The following is a 24,709-nucleotide window of genomic DNA, read 5'->3' on the forward strand; positions in this document are numbered from 1 at the left end:
CCTTTAAATTGAGAGTTAATGGGAGTAACGTAAAATTTTTTAAAATTTTTTTATCTTCGCAAAGTAAATTTAGTTTTTCTTCCCCTCCATATTTAAACTCCGAAACGAAGTAAACATTTAACCTTATTTATATTCTATAAACTTCCATCACTTCCTTTCTTCTCACATCCATTAACCTCCGAACTATTAAAAACTGAATATTGTAGTTAACCGTTATAAAGTATGTTATTGATTTTAGGTCTAACCTCTTCCCAGCCCCTTAAACTTGTAACTTTTTTTCATTTAGCCACCTAAACTTAGAGTGTTCCCATTTAGCCACTTAAACTCAACAAATGAGACACATTTAGCCCTTATAAGCCTACATGGCACTTACGTGTCACTTGTTTAAACTTGTAACTTTTTTTGATTTAGTCACTATAACGGTAAAATTTCACCATTTAAAGTATCACAAAAACCCTCAAATCCGGGAAGATTGTTTTATGGATGTCCAAATTATGGGGGTTAGTTGTTTAATAACTTAATTGGTTATGATAAATTAATAACTGCATTTAACGAATTGCTAATTTTTTAAAATTTTGATTTGGAAAAAGAGGCCAAAAGAGTTACAATATTTGAGTTTAAGTGGCTAAATGGGAAGACCTAAAGTAAAAGTGGCTAAATGAAAAAAAGTTACAAGTTTAAGGGGCTGAGAAAGGGTTAGGCCTTGAGTTTAAGTGACTAAATGGAAAGACTTAAAATAAAAGTGGCTAAATGAAAAAAAATTACAAATTTAAGGGGCTGTGAAGGGGTTAGGCCTTTATTTTATAATCCGAAAGTTATTTTCAAACAAACGAATTCTTTTTACACGTGTGATTGACATCAAAATTAATAATACACGTATATATTTAATAACAAAAAATGGATATTTTCAATAAAGAGGCGCTGTTATGTCACCGTATCAATATCTTTTCCGCCTAAACTCTCATTCTCTGTCAATTCCTTCCGAAAAAGCCCACCTTGTTCGACCCTACGGAATCGCCATTCTCTTTCACGGGAAGGGAAGGATACTTTTCTTATTTTTTGAAAATTCTCCGATGCTTACAATCTCTCTACATTTTTCTTATTGACGGTATGTGAAATCCTATCCAAATTAATGGCCTTCATGTTCTTGATCATCGCTTTTCTTTTATCGATTTCAAGTTTATTTTTTCCGGTGGGAAGAATTGAAGCTTTAGGATTATGCCCAGACTTTGATTTGTTTGGTTATTTCTTTTTTTCCTTCTTATTCTTTGTCTCCAGTTCAATTTTATAAATCAGTGGATGTATTAAGGTATAAGAAACCGTTATTTTAGGTTATACTATTACTGTTGTTTCCTTTTTTCCTCTAATGAAATTCACGAGAATCAGCTCTTTTTGGTGGACACGTAGGTTTTGTTTTCATTTTTTTTTAATTATTATAGAGGTCTATTTGTAAAGTGGTTCTTTGTATAATGAATTGATTATCTTCTACTCTGTGTTTATTTTACAGATTTTCTTCCGGTTCCTGAGATTGAAAATTTTGTATACAAGGAAAGAAACCTATATCACCAAGTTTGGTTGTAAGGCTTTCAGATAATTTCTGAATTATGCAATCAAAATGATGCTCCATGATCAAGATCCTGATGTTGTTCGATGGGGTCTCCATACTCTAGTAGATATTTGTGCACTTCCACGTTCTGGCTCATGTAGTAGTGTTACCCATTACGGCACTGATGAGGCTGAAGTTGGTTATGTCATAGAAGGTTATTCTGAACCTGTTACAAATATTGTAGAAAATGATGCAGTTATTGCACTTGCTCTTCAAGAGGAATTATCGCGGATTGCTGCTGCAGAAGCATCTGGCTTTCATAATTCTGCACAAGAATCCATTCTTGCACAGAATTGGCTCGACTCTGGTAGCGTCAAGTTTTTCAACTGCAATCTTAATTTTTGCTTATTCCACTGCCTTTGTTTCTCTGTATTTATTAAGATACTATGTACTGTTTCTAGAGCACAAGAATGATGATTGCAGCAAAAAGGACGATGATAATTCGAGTAAGTGTAAAAGTGAAGAGAGTGATGAAATGCTAGTTTCTTTTCCTTCTCCTGGCACTGGAGAAGAAGAGTCATTACATTCTTTAGAAATAGCAGACGAGTCTACTCTTGATGGAGAAGTGGGCAAGAGGTTAAATCAGATGGTTCCTGTTCCTGTAAGATCCATTGCTGCAAGTTGTTTTTTTTTTTTTTTTTTGTAACTTTCTTCAAGTTCGAGATGGGATTTCTTTCAACAATATCCTTTCAGCATCAGCTGACAATTACTTTTGATTACAGTATAATTACATGCATTTATAGATATATCTTTGATGGCTTGCTGGCATTTCCTTCTAGATCTCTACCATATACACTTTTTGTGCCCGGGCACATATGCCCCTTGTTGCACTTTCTTAGTATCTAAACTTGTGAATCTTATAGAAATACAATAATAGTAGCTTTATTGCATGGACAAGAGAAGTAATTATCTTCACTAACCTTCTATCGTCTGCAGCATGTCCCTAAAATTAATGGAGAAATACCATCAGAAGATGAAGAGGTTTCAGATCATCAACGGCTGTTAGACAGGTTTTTATGTTCCTCCGACTAATGCTATCTATTTTCATGTAACAAATTATTGTCAATTAAGAGATTTATGATTACTGGAGGCTCAAGTAATTTCCCTCATGTTCGCTACTTATTGCATTGGCCTATGATTGGTGTAGCTTCCATCAGAATATCATGAATACTGTTGAATGTTGGATGGATCTCTTAAATTCTTCATAGTTTGTTGACAGCGTTTTCAGCATTTAAAAATTTGAGGCATTGGGTTTGGTTCTAATATATGGCTATGGTCTTCATAGTAACTACTAACTATACATTTTATCAGCATAATATAACTGGTTATGGTAATTCTACATTTTTATTTTTTAAGTTCCTGCCATTATCTCACTTTGCCATTGTTATTCTATATGTTTTTTGTGAATTTTGTATTGTGGCCTCAGTTAGAGACGCATGTGTTATGGATATATTAGTTTGAGTATACATTTTGGCATGTTTATTGCCTTTAAATATAGACTTCATTAATTGTAGGTTGAAGCTATATGATTTGGTTGAAAATAAGGTTCAAGGTGATGGAAATTGTCAGGTTGGTTGCTCCTAAATTTAGAGTTAACAGTTTGTGCAATGTGTATATATGCTTTCAGCCAACATGATATATCCTTTTTGTTACATTTTTTCTCAGTTTCGTGCCTTATCTGATCAACTGTATCGCTCCCCTGAGTACCATAAAGTTGTGAGGGATCGTATCAATTTTCAGGTTGGTTGGTAAAAATAAGTGTACTTCAGTGTAAATGAACTTGTATCTTCTTAATGCTGTGACCATGATTGAACATATACTTACCATGTTTAGTTTGTTATTTTTGACATATTAATATCATCAGCTAACGTCTCAGCCAGAAAAGTACGATGGTTATGTTCCTATGGCTTATGGTGACTATTTAAAGAAAATGAGCAAGTATGTTGCTTTCCTCCATTTTTCCTCAATTTAACCCTTTTTTGTTTTGGATAAAAGGTCAACTTGGCCCTTCAACTTGACTTCAGATTTCAATTTTTTTCAAAATGAATTTCAGGTATCAATTTAGTTTACAACTTGACATTTAATTTTATCAAATTAGCCAAAAGTGACAGGTGTCAACATATTATTCGTTGTTCTTTGACATGTGTCAATTTCTAATGTCCACAAAAAATGTCACCTTGAAGGACCAAATTGAAACCAAAGTTATTTATAGGGAAAATTGACTTTGGAGCCAAGTTGAAGGTCCAATTCAACCCTTAATCTCTTTATTAATGTTGATTCTTATTTGCACCTTTTTTTCTCTCATTACGTGTGGATAAAATAAGGAATGGTGAATGGGGTGATCATGTCACCTTGCAAGCTGCAGCAGATTCGGTATGTGCAATGGTTCAACTCTTCTATAATCCGTCTTCTTTTATTGCTTTACCCCTCGTGAATCCTTAGTTGGTTCTTTTATCACTTTGCAGCATAATCCTTAGTGGTTTACTTTTTGTCAAAACGAGGATTGAGGTTTTCAACTTTAGCAAAATAAGGACTTTTTCGATTGATACTATTAAAATCACCCTTGACGACTTCAAAAATGGCATTTTAAGAACTACTAATATTTTAAGCAACTTTAATTCTTCAACTTTTTTATTTTGAGATTATTTAGATGAAGTTTGGTAAAGAGAGAGAAAGTTCATGTTTAGAGAGAGAAAGTTCCAAAAAAGATGGTTTTCAAAAATCGAAAATGTAGTTCCATAGAAAATATGACATTGAACAACTTTAATTCTTGAAAATTTTCATTTTCAGGTCGTTAAAGATGGTTTTAATAGCATTAATCCAAATGCGAAACCTCAATCATGGTTTTGACAAAAAGTAAACCACAGTCCTTTATCTGAAAATTAGTGAAACCACATGGGTTTTATTTGAAATTTACCCTAAAAAAAAGGTGTATGACATGATTTTTGAATCACATGCCTTTTAATTCATTGTATAACTAATGGCTACCTATTATGCTATATATTATATACTGCATTATTTTAAGTCTATGTTGCACGGACATGGACACGGATACGGTATCCGACACGGACACGGACACGGGAAACGTCATTTCTATAAAACACAGGACACGGATACTTGGGGGACACGTGTAAATATTAAAAATATTGGGGCAAATTTATAAATATTAAAAATATATCCAATCTCCAAGCAAAACAATTAGAAATTTGAGTCGGAACAGGAACGTAAGAATTTAGAATGTTAGCAGCCCTATTTATATAGATGGATGGAGAAGTTTGAGAGTTTTTGTATTAATGGCATATTAATTCCCCCTGTCCCTGTCCTTTGGAGTTTCTGACTCTCCAATGGAATAAGAATCAATCGGTTATTGAAGGAGATGAACGGAATCCGAAAGGATTTTTCGGTTTTGAAGGAGATGAACGGAATAGGAAAGGATGTAATCGGTTATTGAAGGAGATGAACGGAATAGGAAAGGATGTAATCGGAATCGGAAAGGATTTTTCGGTTTTGAAGAATTAGGGTTTTTTTCCTGGGACACGCGTATCCTTCACTGATACGCGTGTCCAACTTTCCGAAATTACAGACACGGCCCCGACACGGTGTCCCTGGAGTGTCCGGCCGTATCAGTGTCGGAAACGTATCGGACACGCGATACGTGATGATTCCGAAGTGTCCGTGCATCATAGTTTTAAGTTCCTAACTTCAAGTACAGCTATTTTAGTATGTAATGCTATTTGCCAAAACATGACTGGAGTTTTTTTTTTTTTTTTTTCTTATGACATGAAGTGGCTGTTATGGGCCATTACAAGTTATTCAACTGAATTATAAAACTTTTTGCATAATAAGGATCCGTTAAGGCCTAATGTCCAAGAAAAAGATGTTTTTGTGTACATTTTCAATGTTAAGTAATTGAATTGGCCATTTATCAGATAAAGCAATTTTAATCACTTGTTAATAGTACTCTTGTACTCAATAGTTGATTACTTCAATCCTTAAGTGAATAGCTATTACTGATGTGAAAATAATTAGTATGAAATATTGATTTGTAGGAGTTCAGAAAATGTCTAAAATTGGCAGAAACTGAAAGAATAGATCGAAATGAGAATATATTTGTGTGTGATGGTTTGGATATTTTTCTATCTTTGTGGATGTCATGGCTAAAACTAAGAAAAACTTGAACATGTGAGGTACAAATTGGTGAAATCAAAAGAATAGATCGAAATGAGAATATGTGAAAACTTTTGATTTTTTGTGGTAATACACTTTCTTACTATCTATTAATAATTATAATTTCTAATATTTGTTAATTACATCACTATCCTTGAATCTTACTTGCATATTAGTCCTTCAAATTGCAAATTGTTACGTAATTTTCATTACTTGTTTTTGAATTGATAATTGACTAATGTTGTTATGTAATTGCAGTTTGGTGTGAAGATATTTGTGCTAACATCATTCAAGGATACATGTTACATTGAGATCCTTCCGCACACTGTAATGTCTGAACGGGGTAAAAATTTGAATAGCTTTTTATTTTGTGTTTTACATGAACCATTTAAGTGCATGGAAAATGACATGAAAATATTGAACTCTTGAGGAAAAATGATTGTCTTCCAGGCTGTGTGGTTGTTCATTAAAAATCTTTGGGTGTGTGGTATCATCACTTATAAAAAATATGTTTTCTGCGCACTTCTTTTTCCATGCCTTGTGTAGTTTGATAATGTCTTTCTGTGCAGTAATTTTCTTGAGTTTTTGGGCTGAGGTGCATTACAACTCTATTTATCCAGAAGGAGGTAAGCATTTTCATTTTTGTTCTTGAGATTATATGATGACGTGTGATGTTTATATTGTTGTTTAATATTTTAATTGTTGATGTTTTGTGGGCATATAGAGCTACCATTTTATGAGACAAAGAAGAAGAAGAAATGGTGGATGCTTGGAACATAACTAGGAGAAGAAAGAATAGAGTTAGATTAGTAGCTCGTATGTATATATAACATATAACGTAGTAAAAATTATATTAATGTCTCGTCTCCTCTAATTTTATACTTTATTAACATAAAAGTTTCTTAATCTTTAATTATTCTAATAGAGTGTAACATTTTATTGTAGAGCTGATGAAAATTATCTTTTTGTATTTTGAGTAAAAACTTGATGATTTGTTGAATTTGCTAAAGCAAGGAACATAATTGTGTCATATTGGTGACAAATTTGGAATAATGAAATATATGTTTAGAGTGACCATTTTTAATACCAACAGTTCAATTGATTAAGGACTCGAATTATTTACCCTATATTTATATATAGAAAAATTTTGGGTTTATAAGGTTTCATAATTTTTTTTTAATTATTCTTAGTTGCTTCAATAATAAATTTGTTCATCTTTCGTGGAAGTAGGCACAAATTGTCCGACGTAAATATTGTGTTTTGAGGTAGTTTACAATTTCATTTTTATATATCAAGATTGTCTAATAATAAAAAAAGATTGTCTAATCAATATCGGATCAAATCCCAATTCGTAACACTTAACAGATTTTATAAGCGTAATCATTCATCATTAATTGGATTGTAACAGTCATTCTCCCTAACTTTTAGGGTCTGTTTATATTACCCACTGTTTAATGTTGCTGTTTGTTGTTGGAAAAAGCCGGTTTTTAAAAAAGCAGATATTCTCTGCTTTTGTAAAAATCTACTTTTTAGTTGTAAAAGACAAACATGATATGACTAACCAAACACCTAACTCTCACTTTTAAAGTTAAAAGACAAACATAAGTATGAAAATAAACGGTTATTTGCAATCAAAATCAAAATCTTGCTGAAATTGAATTACAGTATATATATATATATATATATATATATATATATATATATATATATATATATATATATATATAAATAATCAGCCATAAAGCTAATTATCCATGTATCGGTTTCATCCACATAGCAATGTAGGTATCCATTGTTAATGTCAACGTGATGAACATGTCATGACTTTGTTGCTGCTATGGCAAGAAAAGTTCTAATTGTTGGTAACAAGAGAGAAGCTTTCAATGTAATCAACCCTAAATTGTTAATTATAACCTCTAGCTACCAAACGTGCCTTAAATATCTCCACAGACCCATATGTTTTATATTTAACACGGAAAACCCATCTAGACGACGAGATTGGTCGTTTCCCTGCATGTAAATCAACTACTGTCCATGTCTCATTGGCCTCCAAAGCTTGCATAGCTGAAACCCATGCAGGTGTTTTACTAGCTTAATGGTAAGACTATGGTTCTTTAATTTTGGCTACATTTTCCAAACAAGCATGATGAGCCATAGAAAATTTCACATGTTTTGCCTTGACAATTAATTTTGGCTACAAACTGGTGGATTTTTTATTCTGGTATATTTACTAGGATATTGAAGTAGAGGTGGAGATGATTGAGAAATAAGTTATTGAGAATCCTAATCAGAGGTACTCTTAAGATGTGTAGATAAGTTGGACGAAGATGTTGATTTTAAAGAAAGGTTTATAATGGAATAGAGATGTGGAGATTGAGACACATGGCTAGAATTTGAGATTTGAGGTAAAATATTTTGGTTTGAGGTGGAACAGTAAGATCTATTGTGTCAGAAAGATTAGAAAAACTTTAGTTTGTGAGGATGAACATTTGTTATATAAGAGCATCCACAATGGTTAGTAACAACCATTGTGACTTTGATGTATCTAGTAAGAAGGCCAAGTAACATCTCACTAGAAGAAGGATTGTGTCTTTTTAAAATATTGTGGAAAAAAAAAATTATTAATTAACATGAGTGACCAAAATGGTAATTATCCATGGGCAAAACAGCATTTTTTTTACCTAATTTACACAGCAAAAGCTGCTGAATTTGAAGCCATGCCTGGCGCGTGTAGTCCACGCGCCAGATCCAACGCTCCAGCGCTCCAGCACTTGGCGTGGCCTTCAATTAAGTCACTCACACTAGAAAATGGTCTAAAACAGACAATAAAAAATCTAGCTTGTTTTGCTTTATGACAAAAATCACATGAAACTTCAGTCATATGTAAAACATCAAGAGCTAAAATTTTATTCGATACGCCTATAAGAAAACGTCCTAGTCTAGCACGTCAAACTTTGAGTTTAAAAGAGTGGAAGAGCTAGAACGAGGATGATAAGAAATAAGAGTTGATCTCTGTGTGTACCATTGTTAAAAAAAACAAAACCTCTTGAACCATTTAGGTCCCGCTTAGACGTTCGAAATCGAGAATCCACCCTGATTTTCTCCAATAAGTCCCTCTGGACATTTTTTTGGTCCCTACGCGATTTTTAGCAATCTAGGCAGCCTAGGCGCCGCCTAAGTAACGTTGAACAAAAGTATTTTTTATTGTGAATTTATTTTTGCTTTATTATTTCACATTTGAGTTAGGCTTTGTTGTTGTTGTTGTATTTCACATTTGAGTTGTTGCAATGATACTGTTGTTGAAATGTTGATGTTTGTACATTTTTAAATATATATATTACAAATATACGTGTTTTCTATATTAATTAATTTTATATTATTACTTTTAGATAGTATAATATATGTTTTAATTGAATTTATACAACAATTTGTTTATTAACAAATAAAAAATAGAAAAATACAAATCTGATTAATCCCCAATTAATCTTTGAGGGCTCTGTCTGTCCGACTAGCGCCTAGCGTTTTTACAACTGTCTTATTAGAGCTACAAACTGCATGCATATTATCTTCATCAATGTTATCATGAAGCCATGAATTTGCTTCTTTACTAACAAGAGCATTAGAGACATGTGAAACACTATAAGATATCTTTCCCTTAAACCAATCTGGATATCCGTATAATAGGAAACGTTCTTCCTTAGTATGCCTTAGTTTTCTTACAATGGGTGCAAAACTTTTATGCTTTCACTTTGAAACTTCTTTGCGACGAGGATCAATTTTCGAACCATTTGTATATGCTGCTAAATGAGCTAGATCAATAAGATTTTCTGAAACATAACCGCGTTGCTTCGGAACATGCTGAGTCATTGAATAAGAAGTATCAACAATTGGAATATGATCCATTAGCAGAAGCTGGCTACAAACATGCTCATACTCAGCATTAAGACAAGACAAAAACTGTATCACACAATCTTTCTCATACAAATCGCGGAGTAAGGAAATAGCCTCTCCACAAGCGCAATTCATTAGAGGTTCCAAAACATTGAGAGTTACCTTGCATAATTTTGATGAGTTCTTGTTTTAGGTGGAAAAGTAGTAAGCCAATGTTTTCTCCTAACCTCTTTTGAAGTTCTTTGTGGAACACACGAGCAGAAATATCTTTGGAGATTGAATTGAGTAGCAATGAGAAAACTAGTTGATCTCAGACCAACATTCAAACTCCAGTGAATTCTTATCAGGCTCCACATCCTAAAGGATACAACTAATGTGCCTCTTAGCTCGCAAAGCGTGAGTCATCGCATGACTCCATGAGGTGTAATTGTTGGTATCCAATTAAAACGATTGAAACAAGGATCAAACTCGAATAATCAGTAGTATACGACATGTATTTGCTCGAATCGGAGTTAAAATTGAAAGGAGATTTTGATTTCTTCTAAAAATTTGTATCATAATGTTTCTCTGAATCGGTGTTTGAATCGTGATTGACAAATTCTTCACCGTTCTTCTTGTTCGAACCAAATCTATTGCATGTAGATTGAGATGAATCTAACATCTTCTCTTCAGTTGTGGGTGCATGAAGATAACTAGGTCGTGCCATTCAGAGAGAAGAATCAAGGATGAAGATCAATCATTCCACGACTCTGATAGCATAGATATTTAGAGAAAAGGAAATAGGAATGCAACTTTCTATTATTCCTCTTATTAAGTAATGGATACAATATATGATATTTATACTAGTTACTAAAATTTATAATTCAAATAAGATTTGTTACAATCATGTCATTAACTATGTTAACTATTTATTTCTTACATCTTACTTCTTGGCAACCGGGTGACTCAGGAGACAAATCATGCCTCGATCCTTATTATTTAGAAAAATGGAAAGAACATGTCCACTCTCTACCCATATGACCATGTTGAAACCATTTCCCTCATTGCCTTTCCTGCTTTTCTTGGGACACTTAGCTGAGTGATTTACAATATATGAGATATTTTTACCCTAAACTAATGTATTCAGTAACAGTTTTATTGGTTATTTGATATTTCTTCTAAATAATATTACAGTTAAATATAACAATAGTTGTCATTATCATTAGAAAAAATAGTCATAATAATAAAAAATTACAATATCAATATAATATTTTAAACTAGTTAGCTAAACGGTATTATATATAATACAGGTATTCTACTAATAAGAATGTTATGATTAAGACTTATCTGAATTCTAGTGCCAACTGCAAGACCATAATTAAACAATTTACACTTGATACCTCCTTTACAAACTAGTAGATATTCGGTTATCAGAAAGATTAAGCAACTGTAAATTGCTCTTTTTCTGATGTATTCTACCTAAGTAATTTAATTCACAGAGAGCTGAATATATATATATATGTATAAAGATATCGACAAAAAGATCTTATTCGTTAGGCCTGAGTATTGCGTTTATCTACAATTGTAATCTTTTAGAAAGAAAAAAACAAGATGGGATCATAACTTGTGAAAATTGACTGCCATCTTACCTGTACAAAAAAGCTGTCTCTCCGGTCTGTAAAAATTGCATTTCTTGGATCTTAAGACGAAAATGATGATATCATTCCAATGCGCCTTTCTGAAGATGACGAAAAATAGATTTGTAAGCAAGTCACTGGCATGGAAAAGCAAATACCAAAAACCCTTTTTAGCAAAGAGTATAGGGGAGGAAATTCCTCACCTCCGGTGGCAATGAGCTTCTCGACACGAGAAACTATATGTTTACCATAAGTATACCGCTTCAGTGCAGTTAAATGAACCTTTATACGAGAAAGAATCAACTCAAGACTCCGATCATCGCAGGTCTCAAGGACTTTTTGTACAACATAATTTCCAAATGGATCTTTCATCATGACCTGCATATTGACATTCCATAAAATTCGGTCATGTAATGACAGAACCAAATAATATTAGTAACACTATAATTCAAGGGCTATAAATATACTTCATTGATCGAAAAGCATGCAAAATCATTGTCTTTCATCATTTACCTATCAACATAAAGTAGCCCTTTCTCCTAATCCAAATAAAAACAACAAAACATTAGGCAAGGATGGCATAGACCTGCAAGGGCTCATTTTCATCAGTAGAACCAAGCATCTCAGTCACCAAAATTTGACGCTCCTTGGGACCACCAAAGCTTAAGCACTTTTCCACAACATTAGAAGCAAATTTCTGCTGACTCATTTTTACAATTTGTCCAGCTAGTTGGTTGATGATAGCAGATCGTTCGTGCAGTTTTCCATGCTCAAGGACATGCTATCAAGCAGAATAATAAACATACAGACAGTAAAAATGATGTGTAACACCTATATCAAGATATGTCAACAACAATGCAATTAATTGAAAGTAACAAAACATGTTGTCACATATGTCCGAAGAAAGAAGGACTAGTTCAGCAATTTACCAATTATGTTAGTTGTTGAATTGCATTAGTTAATTAAATCTTATTTGCATTCTGTTGCTTTCTGTTTTGAATTCCCTAAATAGGTCTGGGAGTTATATAGTTTGTTAGGAATTGTTATTAGCGAGCTGTCTTATGGTACAGGTGTGTAACCATTTCTTTTGTCTTATTCTCTATATAAAGAGAATATTTCTGTACTAGCTATTCATGCAAATGATCAATGAAATCACTCTCTCTCTAATTCTATTCTTTCTCTCTCTTCTCTCTATTTCTTATCTCATCCTTCTACCTCATTTCTGATTATTCTCTATTTAGAGTTCTAGATCTAACACATGTTAATTAAACCGACGATATTGAAATTTAAGAATGAAAATTATCAAGGCAATACATTGATCAAAATCAGGCACCAAAGCAATATTAGAATTGATTTCCAAAAATAATCCAAAGACTAAAATTTAGTCGACATGCTAAATTTTTCAGTTGCAGATTATGAAGAACTAGTGAAAAAAGCTCTATGAAAAACTTAGGTATGTAATAATATGTATCTTAATGGTAACTGACATAGATTAATATAAAAGCTATTATTGGTCTCAACTATAAGTTTAATCTTTTTAGTTCAAATGTCAATAGTGCAAGTATACAATTCCAAATACACATGCACTTATCAGGCTACAAATATCCAGTATATTAGTTGTTGGGAAAAACGACCCTTTGGGCCCTGAACTTGACAAAAAAGTTGACTTTTGGCCCCTGACCATTTATTTATCAGATATAGCTCTTCAACTTTCTATTTTGTTAAAATGTACACCCTAACACATGGAAATGTCATGTTTGGGATCCAGGAGCTAAGGTATTTTCTAAAATAGACCTTAGAGCAGAATACCATCAAATTAGAATGAACCCTGCTGATGTACACAAGACTGCCTTTAGAACTCATTCATGGCACTATGAATTCAAGGTTATGCCTTTTGGTTTAACAAATGCCCCGGTTACTTTTCAATCCTTGATGAATACTATATTTGCACCCTATCTAAGGAAGTTTGTTTTAGTGTTCTTTGATGGCATTGTAATCTATAGTCCTACAGAGCATGAGCATTTCAAGCATTTGCAAATGGTATTTCAACTACTTGTGCAACACCAGTTATTTGCTAAAGCCTCCAAATGTGACTTTGGTGTTTCCCACATAGCCTATTTGGGTCATATTATCTCTGCAGAAGGCGTATCTACTGATCTTGCTAAGGTCTCTGCCATGTCTAATTGGCCAACACCAACTTCTCTCAAAGGGCTAAGAGGCTTCTTGGGTTGGATTGGGTCCACAGAAGGTTTATTAAAGGGTATGGTGAAACAAGCAGACCCTTAATTGATCTTCTTAAAAAGGATCAATTATGTTGGAGTGATAAGGCTAAAGATGCTTTTCTCCAACTCAAAACCATCATGACCACAACTCCGGCCCTCCCTGATTTCCATCAACCTTTAGTATTGGAGTGTGATGCAAGTGGAGTTGGAGTGGGAGCAGCAGGGTAGACCCATTTGTTACATGTCAAAGGCTCTCAGTCCTAGAAACCAAAGGTTGTCAGCCTATGAGAGAGAACTCCTGGCTATATTACAAGCTTGTACTACCTAGCACCATTATTTGGAAAACAACACTTTCATAACCAAGGCAGACCAAGAAAGTATTAAGCACCTACTGGAACAAAAACTGCATACATACTTGCAGCATAAGGGAGTCTCCAAGCTGCAAGGCTTAGACTATACCATTCAATACAAGAAGGGGTGGATAATAAGGTTGCAGATGCCCTCTCCAGACAACAAGAAGAGGTCCTTAAACCTTCTAGTCAAATTTATGCTTTGTCAATGGCTATTCCATCCTAATGCAGGACATACAACACTCTTATGTGGACGATGTTGCAGCCCAAACCTTCATACAACAGCTCTTAGTCAAGCCTAACACACAATTACCTTATTCCTATTCTAATGGTCTTTTGAGGTATAAAGGTAGACTCTATGTGGGTGCTAATACCAATCTAAGGCAGCAAATCATTGAAGCCTGTCACAACTCCCCAATTGGAGGTCATTCGGGCATCAAAGGAACACTCACCAGAAACTTCACTTTCATTGGCCACAGCTTATTCAGTCAGTTACTACTTGGGTGAATTCCTTTGACACTTGTCAGAGATGCAAAGCTGACCATTCTGCTTACACTGGTCTGCTACAACCTCTGCCCATTCCAGAAGGAGCTTGGCAAGATATGGATTTCATTGAAAAGTTGCCTACTTCTAAGGGGTTTGACACCATATTGGTAGTGGTGGATAGATTCTCTAAGGGTGGTTATTTCATTGCCTTATCACAGCCCTTTACTGCTATCACAGTTGCCAAAGTTCTCCTTGACAACATTTTTCGCCTACATGGAATGCCTAAACCTATTGTTTCTGATAGGGATAGGATATTTACTGGAATTTTCTGGAAAGTGTTAATAAAGCTATCGGGCACTCAGCTGAATTTTACAAGTGCTTATCACCCTCAATCAGATGGTCAATCTAAACAATTGAATCAATGCCAGGAGAACTATCTCCGCAGCATGTGTTTTTTGTACCCTAAGAAATGGAGTTCTTGACTCAGCCTTGCAGAATATTGAATATTGGTACAACTCCTCCTATCATAGTGTCATCAAGATGAGTCCCTTCCAAGCCTTGTATGGTACTGTTCCTAAGTTGCCAATTCTTCCCCAGCACTCCACTACTGTTGCAGCTGTTGATTCCTTCCTCCAGGAAGGTGCCAAACTAACTTCTTATCTGCAGGATTGCCTCTCTGCTGCTCAGAACAGAATGAAGCAAAATGCAGAACTCAAATGTAGAGTTCAACAAAGGTGATTGGGTATTCTTGAAACTCCAGCCTTATAGGCAAACTTCTCTATCCCTTCGCCGCTCTATGAAATTCTCTGCTAAATACTATGGGCCGTTTCAGATAATAGAGAAGGTTGGCAAGGTTGCCTATAAGTTGCAATTACCCCTGACTTGTCGGATTCATAACGTGTTTCATGTTTCATGTTTCCCTACTTAAACGAAAGGTGAATTCTTCCACCTCCCCTATTACTACTTTACCACCCATCAAGGAGGATGAGTTCTACATCTAACCTGCCAAGATATTGAATTCAAGGCATGCTTATACAGATGGTGAATCTGTTCCTCAGTTATTGGTGCAATAGGTTGGCATGCCCAGTATTGATCCACCTGGGAATCTGAAACTATGCTTAAGGCTCAATTTCCGGAATTCATGCATTCTTGGGGACAAGAATGTTGTGATCGTTGGTTTTATTTTTTATTATTTAGTGATTTTTATTACTTAAGAGTCTTTATTATTTAGGAGTCTTTTATTAATTAGGCAGATTTACTTTGTTTTATTATTATTTAAAAGTCTTTGTTATTTAGGAGTTTTATTATTTAGGAATGTCTTTAGTATTTATCGGTTAGAATCCTACTTTGGGTAGAATCCTAGTTGGGATAGGATACCTTATTGATCAGGAATCATTGTACCTCTATAAAAGGGGGATTTTCATCGAATAAACATATCGAGAATTTTAAATTAGAAATTGATACAGGGAGTTTTAGCGATCTCTCACAAATCGCTATCGAGTTTTCAAAATAGGTTCTACGAAGAACAGGAGCAACAAGGGAATTCGAAGGAATTTTCCGGTGAACAGACCTGTGACGAGATCCTATTCGCGGGCACATAACAAAGAATGTGCTCATGGAGGGGGTATTGTGACATGTCCATAGAAAGAAGGACTAGTTCAGCTATTTACCAATTATGTTAGTTGTTGAATTGCATTAGTTAATTAATATCTTATTTGCATTTTGTTGCTTTCAATTTGAATTCCTAAATAGGTCTGGGAGTTATATAGTTTGTTAGGAATTGTTATTAGCGAGCTGTCTTACGGTACTCTTATGGTACAGGTGTGTAACCATTTCCTTTGTCTTATTCTCTATATAAAGAGAATATTTCTGTACTAGCTATTCATGCAAATGATCAATGAAATCACTCTCTTTCTAATTCTATTCTTTCTCTCTCTTCTCTCTATTTCTTATCTCATCCTTCTACCTCATTTCTAATTATTCTCTAGTTAGAATTCTAGATCTAACACATGTTAATTAAACCCACGATACTGAAATTTAAGAATGAAAATTATCAAGGCAATACATTGATCAAAATCAGGCACCAAAGCAATATTAGAATTGATTTCCAAAAATAATCCAAAGACTAAAATTTAGTCGACATGCTAAATTTTTCAGTTGCAGATTATGAAGAACTAGTGAAAAAAGCTCTATGAAAAACTTAGGTATGTAATAATATGTATCTTAATGGTAACTGACATAGATTAATATAAAAGCTATTATTGGTCTTAACTATAAGTTTAAACTTTTTAGTTTAAATGTCAATAGTGCAAGTATACTATTCCAAATACACATGCACTTATCAGGCTACAAATATCCAGTATATTATTAGTTTTTGGGAAAAACGATCCTCTGAACTAGACAAAGAGTTGACTTTTGGCCCCTGACCGTTTATTTGGTCAGATATAGCTCTTCAACTTTCTATTTTGTTAAAATGTACACCCTAACACATGGAAATGTCACGTTTGGATCCACATACTGTTAACTAACGGATGTATAAAAAATAATGCCAACTTTTTTTATCAGATTTTGACACATAGTATCCAAAATAACATGGCATTTTGAATTCTACGAGTCAAAATTAGGTAAAAGAACTTAGAAGACATTGCATTATTTCTAACACACGCATCAGTTAACAGTGTATGCATCTCACGCACGACAGTTCTGTCAGGGTGCACATTTTAATAAAATTGAAAGGTCAAAAAGGCTAAAACTCACCAAATAAAAGATGGGCCAAAAATCAAACATTTTGACAAGTTCAAGGGCCAAAAGTATCATTTTGCCTTGGCTGTTGGATGGAGGAAATTTACATTATTAACGGGATAAAGATAAATGAAGACATCTTGCTTGTAGAGATTATTACTAGGTATGCAGGTAAAATTAGGTGTTCATTGTTCACTCTATCCACCTCTCATTCTCATATCGTAAATATCTTCATATGCCACAAGAAATCATTTGCCTAATATTATTACTCTTTTTGTTTTAATCCATGCAACCTCATATTACACCATACTTCATCTACTAAATGAAATCATTTTCCCTAGATTCCTAAATTCTTTAGCTCACCAAGCTGAAAATGTAGCTATATATTGTCATAGCTTAAGTTTCGTATATGCCAAAAATAATTTAATAACTAAAGAAAACAGGCATAAATAATGTGAAGAAGGTCAACAGCTCCAATCATTGTAAATTCGTGTGGCCAGAGTGATTTTTACCGCTCAAATTTCACCCCCATTCACAATAACGGTCATCAAGCATAAATTATGCTCTGCTTTCACTTATAAGCCATGGTATTAGAAAATTAGCATGAAAGAATAGGAATGAATTCATTTACCGATAACATATATCCAATGGAACATATCTAAAAGTGATTTCAATTACCTGAATAACATAATTCCCATACTGATCTTGTGCCAGAATGCAGACAGATTGCATAATTTCATCAATAATAATTTTCTGTGTGTTCAAGTTGCCAGAATGTTCCAGGACCCTCTGTTACATCGACGAAATATTTTATAACCAAGAATACTCCAAAAAATACATAGAAAATAGAAACACTATCTGTCTAACCTGAATAACGCGGCATCCATAAGGATGGGTTGAAAGTGTCACAACTTGCCCATAGAAAGATGAGATGATAAATTGAATTCGATGTTCAGGTACACATTCTATACATTTCTGAATAACATGATTACCATTCTGATCACGAACACATTTCATAACAGAACCATCAAGCTCTGCCACCATTTTGGTCTGTTGATCTACATCAACCACCTCCAATGCCTGTTGTCATATCTATAGCATTAAGTGCTTTCCACAGCCAAAATCAACAAAAGTGACAATGATCATCCTCATAATATAATGTCAATTTTTTTATTTATCTTGTTGCGGAAGTAGTTGAAATATATTAGGTGTAAACAAGGATGAGGGAATTGGGATTGAAAAGTCAAGGTACTTGTTTGGCACAGGAGTTCATTCTTGTTTCTATTTGTTTTGGAGTCTTTTTTACCAAAACATTACATGTATATATATATATATATATATATCCGCATGAGATAATGTGGTCCATGTTATATAATTTAAAATGAATTTTTTATTTATCTTGTTGTGGAAATAGTTGAGATATATTAGGAGTAAACAAGGATGAAGGAATTGGGATTGAAAAGTCAAGGTACTTGTTTGGCACAGGAGTTCATTTTTTTCTATTTGTTTTGGAGTCTTTCTTTACCAAAAAATGACATTTATATATATATATATATATATATACATATCAACAAATTCAAGGTGGCCCTTTCCCAACTAAACCTACAATGTCAGCCAAAAAAGCCCACACTATGATTACCCTCCTCATAATATAACAAAACTCCTTTCCTTCCATAGGTACCGTATTATAACATAGTTTTCATGAGCGATACTTGTGCTTTTGAAAAATCTAAGTTCCTGACAATGATCAAGTAGAACGAAGAATTACATGTACAGACTAACACATCACATATCAAAAGTAGCTTAACGATTTGTTACACTTAATTGATGATAACTGCAGCTAAGTATCCAAAACAATGATAAGAAGGTAACAAAAGAATAATCACAAATGCAATTTAATGAGAACAGGAATTTCAGGGAACCATTGCAAGATCTCTTGAACGACCATAACTGGGATAGAACTCAGGGCTTAGTGGTTGCTGCAGGCATGTCTGAGAGCAAAGTGCCTTAACTGAAGAGAGATGCTATGTAATGCAAGTACAGATTTTAACAGAGAGGAGGCACTAATATATTCACAGAGTAGGGAAGTGGAAGCCAGAAATAAGATGTCAAGCAAAAAAAACCCAAAATTTTGAGTTGTTAACGCGAAGATATGCATATATGTTTAAAAAAGGGATTAGAAATGCACCTTCTGAATTACTCTGCAGCCATACATTTGAAGGCTGAGAGGTAAAACATGACCAGCTAGCTGGCTGGCTAATTCAGTTCTGTGACTTTCTCTGCCATGCTCAAAAAACTGTGTTCAAATTTCAGTTAATAAATATTTTAAAGTGTAAAACTACAGCTGAGAAATTCAAAAGCATGAGTATAATACTTTCTGTATGACGTAATTCCCAAACACATCAGTCATCAAGGTACGAGCATGAGGAATAATTTCAGGGAATATCTTGTTCTTTTCTTCAACAGTGGCAGTTTCTAGTTTCTGCTGAATAAAACGACTCCCGTACTGATCCGTGCTGCATAGTATGAATGGACATGTTAAACTTAATACCTCCATGCTGCACTAGTGCAATAAACACACCAAAGCAAGCACATAATTATACCTGAATTCAACAACATGGTCAATGATGTCTGAGAGTTCAAAAGACCTGGCCTTGTTGTTCTTGAATTCGTCTAATAAGGATGATGTATAGCTTCTTTCCATGTTATTTCCAACATCAGGGTGCCAAGTCCCAATGGATCCAACCATTGGGTTTCTCATCATAGAAGTGAAGTGTCCAACTTGCTCGTTCTGAAAACTTCCAGATGCAACAGAAGGAAGTACAGGGTTTGCAATTGCATTCCCCACATATGGCATACCATGGCCATATGATGAATTCCTATGATACACCTGGTTCAGACTGCTAGAATTAACCAGTGCTGATTCATATTGTTGGTTTTGTTGAGCAATCAATGCCTCAAGGTATGCTTTCTGAATCATGTCCAAATTCCCACGCGGAGTGCTGAAACAGTTCCTTACCTGACTATTTGTATGTGTTGAATGATTAGAAGTTCTTGGGTACTGAGTATAACGCGAGTCCATAACTGGAGAAAGAAGATCAGGACCAGCTTGACTTCCCACCCCATTGAAAGGTGCGATTCCGTTGCTTCGCAAAGCTGAACCTGATGTAAAAGAAAATCTAGAACTGGTAACACATAAACACACAGATAGAATTGGTTGAGAAAAGCTTCACAAAGGAACAACAGAACAGACCTTCGTCAAGATGGTTCTTGAGCACAGAATCCAGCTTCTGGTTGATTGAATAGGCACCAGCTACATGGCCAGCAAAATCCCTACTTGGAATACTTGCATTTTTATGATGACCATTTGATCTTTCTAATCCTCCAATGCCTAAGGCATTTGCTTTTGGATGGAGATTGGAAAAAGAAGAAGTTCTTTTGGGAAGACTAACTTCTCCATTCAAATTGAAATCAGAAGCACTGAGGTTCGGCACAATACCATTCTTCGTTGCTACATCAATATAGTTGTTAGGAAAAGAGAGATTTTCTGCATTTGATTTTTCAATTATTTGCTGATGCAGATGATTGTGACCACTAGATGTGTTAAAAAGAAAATCAGGCTGATTTTCCACTTCTATGTTAACATCTTGCTTTGAATGCCCAAGTTTTGATAGGTTCAGAGAAGATAACGTAGCTGTAATTTCCCCAAGCTCGGTCATGCCAGAAGAATGACCATTGTGGACAGCAGGGCATACAGTACTTTTCTTTTCAAGAGGACCAACTCTGCTCCCCACAGGAGGAAGACCAGAACTTGAGGACCTCCCAACTAGCTGATGCTCAGGTGTTGTACTTCTTGACAGTGATGAGCCAAGTGCAAAAGAATGAGAAACAGTCATGCCATGGTTTTGAACTCCTATAGAGCCAGGGGAAGCTGATCTAGAATGCAAACCTTCTAAGGATTCCAATCCACCACCAAACCCAACTGAACGGGGATTAGCTATCCCAGTTGTCCCCACAAGATCACCAAAAGCATTATGACTGGCAGGGCGCGATAGATGCCCCGATAAGGCAGCAGATCGATCAAGTCCTTCCTGCAAGCATACTGGGTTCAATTATCACCAAAAAGCAATAAAAGAAAATATCATGATATAACATTTTTTAAGTGTTCAAGTCTAAAGAATATAAAAGCTTTTATTTTGAAAGCCACAAAACAAAATGAGCAGTTTAAATAATACTAACAAAATGTCTTAGGTATTCATTCTTATAAATGAAGCTCTCCAGAGGGTGTTCCAGTTACTATTTGAATTTCCTTTCAAATTTACCACAGCAGGCACTTAGCTGGTGCATTTTCTTAAAAGGTGTATGGATCAACAAAATGCAGTATGCATACAGCTGCTTAATCAAGGAAGAGACCAAACATCCTTCCATTTTGAGAAAAAGGTAAAAAAATGTCAGGAAAATAATTTTTTAAGTATTATGGCAATCTCATTCCAGGAAGCAACCAAAAAGGCATGCTGCAAACACAATTTGCAACCCTAAACAAGAGCATGATAAATATCAACTAAGCCCCCGTACCACAATCCAAAACCAAATAGCCAATGAATAATTTCAGTAAACTGAACTCTAGCTACAATAAATACACAATTTTTCATTACAAGGGGAAGCTCATGTTTTTCTTTAAGCAAAAAATCCCGCCATATAAAAACACCACGGAGCATGCACCTATATTTTATTTGGTTGTTCGGGTACATGCGGCAATTTCTTGTGGCTGTAGGAAGACAAATAGCAGATTAAGCATGTCAAAGAAAAAGCATATGAGACACATCTACATCCATCTAAAACCAGCATATATGCATCAAGAAGAGATGACATCTTGAAGAGTCAACCTAGTGGTAACTACTTAGTGCTCATTGTAATAAATGGGTTGGGTTGAGGTACAAGTTCTTATTCCTCAGGCATAAAGCAGCATTTCACAATCTGAATCACATCCTCAAAACAACAAAATCCAATTATTACCAAATGCAAGTAAAAAAAATTCTACGTAATCACACAGCATATTAAATTTATGAAGTCTGAAATCCGTAATAAAAAGGATAGACCAATTTTAAAACGGGTTGCAACAATTGATTTTCAAGATTCCTCATACTAAACAGATAAATAAATAAATAATAATAACAATAAAGATAGAAAAATCTGTTGTGTTGTGTGTTAACACATACATAAACAGTAATGAGAAGAAATGAACCTGAAGAATGTCAGCAAAACTCTTCCTCCTAGAGCCAAGCCCAGCACCCTGAGATCCAGCCAAACCTCCTGAAGTCCTATCAAGCCACCCAACTGAGTTATGCAAAGAGAGAGCATTTCTATTTGTATTCCTTAATTCCATGAAATCATCCTCCAGCTTCTGTACAGAATGCACTGGCTGAAGCGAAAAGAGTGATGAACCATCAACCTCATCAATCAACTTCTTCTTCCTCAAGTCCCCCGTACCTCCAATCGATGACGGTCCACCAACTTGAAATCTTTGGGCAATACGCCAATCCTCCTTAGACAGCAATGGCGGGGGTAGTCTTGGATTCATGTTATCATGAGAATAATAATATGAGAGATATGCTGGATGTGATCGGATCTCATCATCAGTCAGAACTACATTATTACTAGGGCTACTAATGTCGCTAAAATTGGGGTTCCTAAGAAGACTGCCCACAGCACTTAACGATCCCTCAACAGTTGGAGGGGCACTTCCACTCCTATATATATTGAGATCCCTTTCTCGTTCAAGAAAATGATGATTGCGGTGTGCTTGCAGTATGAGTTCAAGCTCAGTTTGTGAATGATTTTCCAAATTACCATTGGGACCTTGCAGATGATCATCTAGGCTCAGTAACATATCTATGTTGCTTCCGGTGACCATCTCTGAATCTGAAAATTTCTCAGAATAAATAAATATATGAAGAAACATCAACACAACAGATACGTAACAATCTAAAAATCTTCATGCCCCAATTTCTATTTGATTTCCCTCCAATAAATTCCTTCTAAAGACTGAAGGAAAACCTTGAAATTCTTACGGCAACTATCCTCGCAAACCTTACAATCTAAAGTAGAAAAATAACTTATCTATACTATATATATAATTGTGGGAGGAGAGAGAAAAGAAGTTGTTTAAAGAGATCTTTTTATAGAAAATATAGAAGTTGTTTGAAGAGGTCTTTTTGTTGATGTGGAAGGATGCTAATAATTTAGTTTTTTTTTTTAATTTATCTATTATAAAAGTTTAATATAACTAAAACCTAAACTTTTGGTCTATTTTTCATTTGCCTAATACACAAATAACCCCTGAACTTATCTAAATATTGCAACTGGTCCCTCTAATTTTCAATTGTAACAATTTACTTCTTAAACTTATCCAATTGTAAAACATAACCCCAAATTGAAATTTTTTTTACCCCGTACTTGAAGCAACCATAAAAACGTTTCCCCGGATTCGTATCATGCCAAAGATCTGATTATCACACTCCACGAACGTTGCAGTATTTGTATTTCACGTGTTTCTTCAATTGCAGTCCATGTCAGCAATTTGGGGTTATGTTTTACAATTGGACAAATTTAAGAGGTAAGTTGTTACAATTGAAAGTTCGGAGGAGAGGAGTTGCAACATTTGAACAAGTTCAGGGGATTATTTATATATTTGGCGTTTTTCATTTAATACAAACTTTTCTCTTCATCGTCATTTAGTCTCCATTTCATATAATTGTTATTGCTATTTCCTTTTTTACAAAAGAAGAGTTGACATGTACATTGATCTCGTTCTTTTTTCCTAATTGCTCTTTTTTTATGTTGATTTGCTCGTAAAATGAAATTCTCACTGTTCTTCTAATCGTGTCTTTGATGATAGGTCATTCCTTCATAGAATGCCTTTCTGGATCGAGTCACAGAACCGTCAAACAACTCTGCCATCTTTAAATGCCAGTTGAATATGTTTCTGCTAACCGAAAAAGAGAGTAGAAAATGAGGAGTCGTGGTATACTTAAATCATAATCAATTTGAAACTATTTCTCCTTAATAACTATTTCTCCTTAATCTTTTATCTGATCATCTGATCCTACTTTAATAATGGCTGCCATTGAGTAACTTTCGCCATTTACTGTTTATATTTCAATTTCGATTTTAATTTATTCACCTTTCTCAATTTTTTCTTATGTTGTTTAAGTTCAACGACAGCGTACTAGAGACTTTGCTTCCATCTTTGGATGCTACCTCTGATCAACCTCCTCCTCTTTTCGACAGATCTATTAGGTGATTTTTTTCCTTTTGCTTAGTTGACGTAAGCTTCTGCTGGTAACTTTGTTTTATTTGTTGATTTTTTTTTCCATTTGAAGGTTATATATATTCTTAATCACCATCTTCAAAAGATATCGTACCATAACCTTTAATTTGAGTTGTAGCCACCCTTTTTAGCCGTTTCTCTTTCACTCTTTTAGATATACCATTGGGGTTAGTCTTCCAATTATATATTAATCTATTCTATTGTCTACTAGGGAGATGAACAACCAGACAAAAAACACAGTTGTAGACACCGAGTCGGAGGACCTGTGACGAAAACCTGAAAACAAGACGGTTGAAGCG

The 24,709-nt window shown here is 34.6% G+C and overlaps 2 protein-coding genes across 3 annotated transcripts; one reads left to right on the forward strand and one right to left on the reverse strand.

Moving 5' to 3' along the window:
- Nucleotides 1–928: 928 nt before the first annotated feature.
- On the forward strand, nucleotides 929–6,863 carry LOC136226483 (OVARIAN TUMOR DOMAIN-containing deubiquitinating enzyme 9). The gene is made up of 11 exons (XM_066014986.1): nucleotides 929–1,108; nucleotides 1,508–1,913; nucleotides 2,008–2,207; nucleotides 2,543–2,616; nucleotides 3,121–3,175; nucleotides 3,272–3,346; nucleotides 3,471–3,544; nucleotides 3,931–3,979; nucleotides 6,032–6,116; nucleotides 6,343–6,399; nucleotides 6,498–6,863. Exons 2-11 carry the CDS (start codon nucleotides 1,616–1,618, stop codon nucleotides 6,551–6,553), a joined length of 1,023 nt encoding a protein of 340 aa, XP_065871058.1. The 5' UTR covers nucleotides 929–1,108; nucleotides 1,508–1,615; the 3' UTR covers nucleotides 6,554–6,863.
- A 4,278-nt stretch (nucleotides 6,864–11,141) lies between these two features.
- LOC136226004 (pumilio homolog 4) lies at nucleotides 11,142–23,279 on the reverse strand. 2 transcript variants are annotated; one of them, XM_066014254.1, is made up of 10 exons: nucleotides 22,326–23,276; nucleotides 20,334–21,171; nucleotides 19,684–20,242; nucleotides 19,455–19,596; nucleotides 19,269–19,376; nucleotides 17,948–18,160; nucleotides 17,759–17,869; nucleotides 11,867–12,061; nucleotides 11,484–11,658; nucleotides 11,142–11,381 (listed from the first exon to the last, which is right to left on the reverse strand). In XM_066014254.1, exons 1-10 carry the CDS (start codon nucleotides 23,040–23,042, stop codon nucleotides 11,344–11,346), a joined length of 3,096 nt encoding a protein of 1,031 aa, XP_065870326.1. In that variant the 5' UTR covers nucleotides 23,043–23,276; the 3' UTR covers nucleotides 11,142–11,343. The 2 variants fall into 2 exon arrangements, 1 of the variants encoding a protein (XP_065870326.1); XR_010687422.1 differs by lacking the exon at nucleotides 11,142–11,381 and having other exon boundaries at nucleotides 11,522–11,658; nucleotides 11,794–12,061; nucleotides 22,326–23,279.
- Between the last annotated feature and the right edge of the window lie 1,430 nt (nucleotides 23,280–24,709).

The sequence above is a fragment of the Euphorbia lathyris genome, chromosome 4 (genome assembly GCF_963576675.1).
Source record: "Euphorbia lathyris chromosome 4, ddEupLath1.1, whole genome shotgun sequence".
NCBI lineage: Eukaryota > Viridiplantae > Streptophyta > Magnoliopsida > Malpighiales > Euphorbiaceae > Euphorbia > Euphorbia lathyris.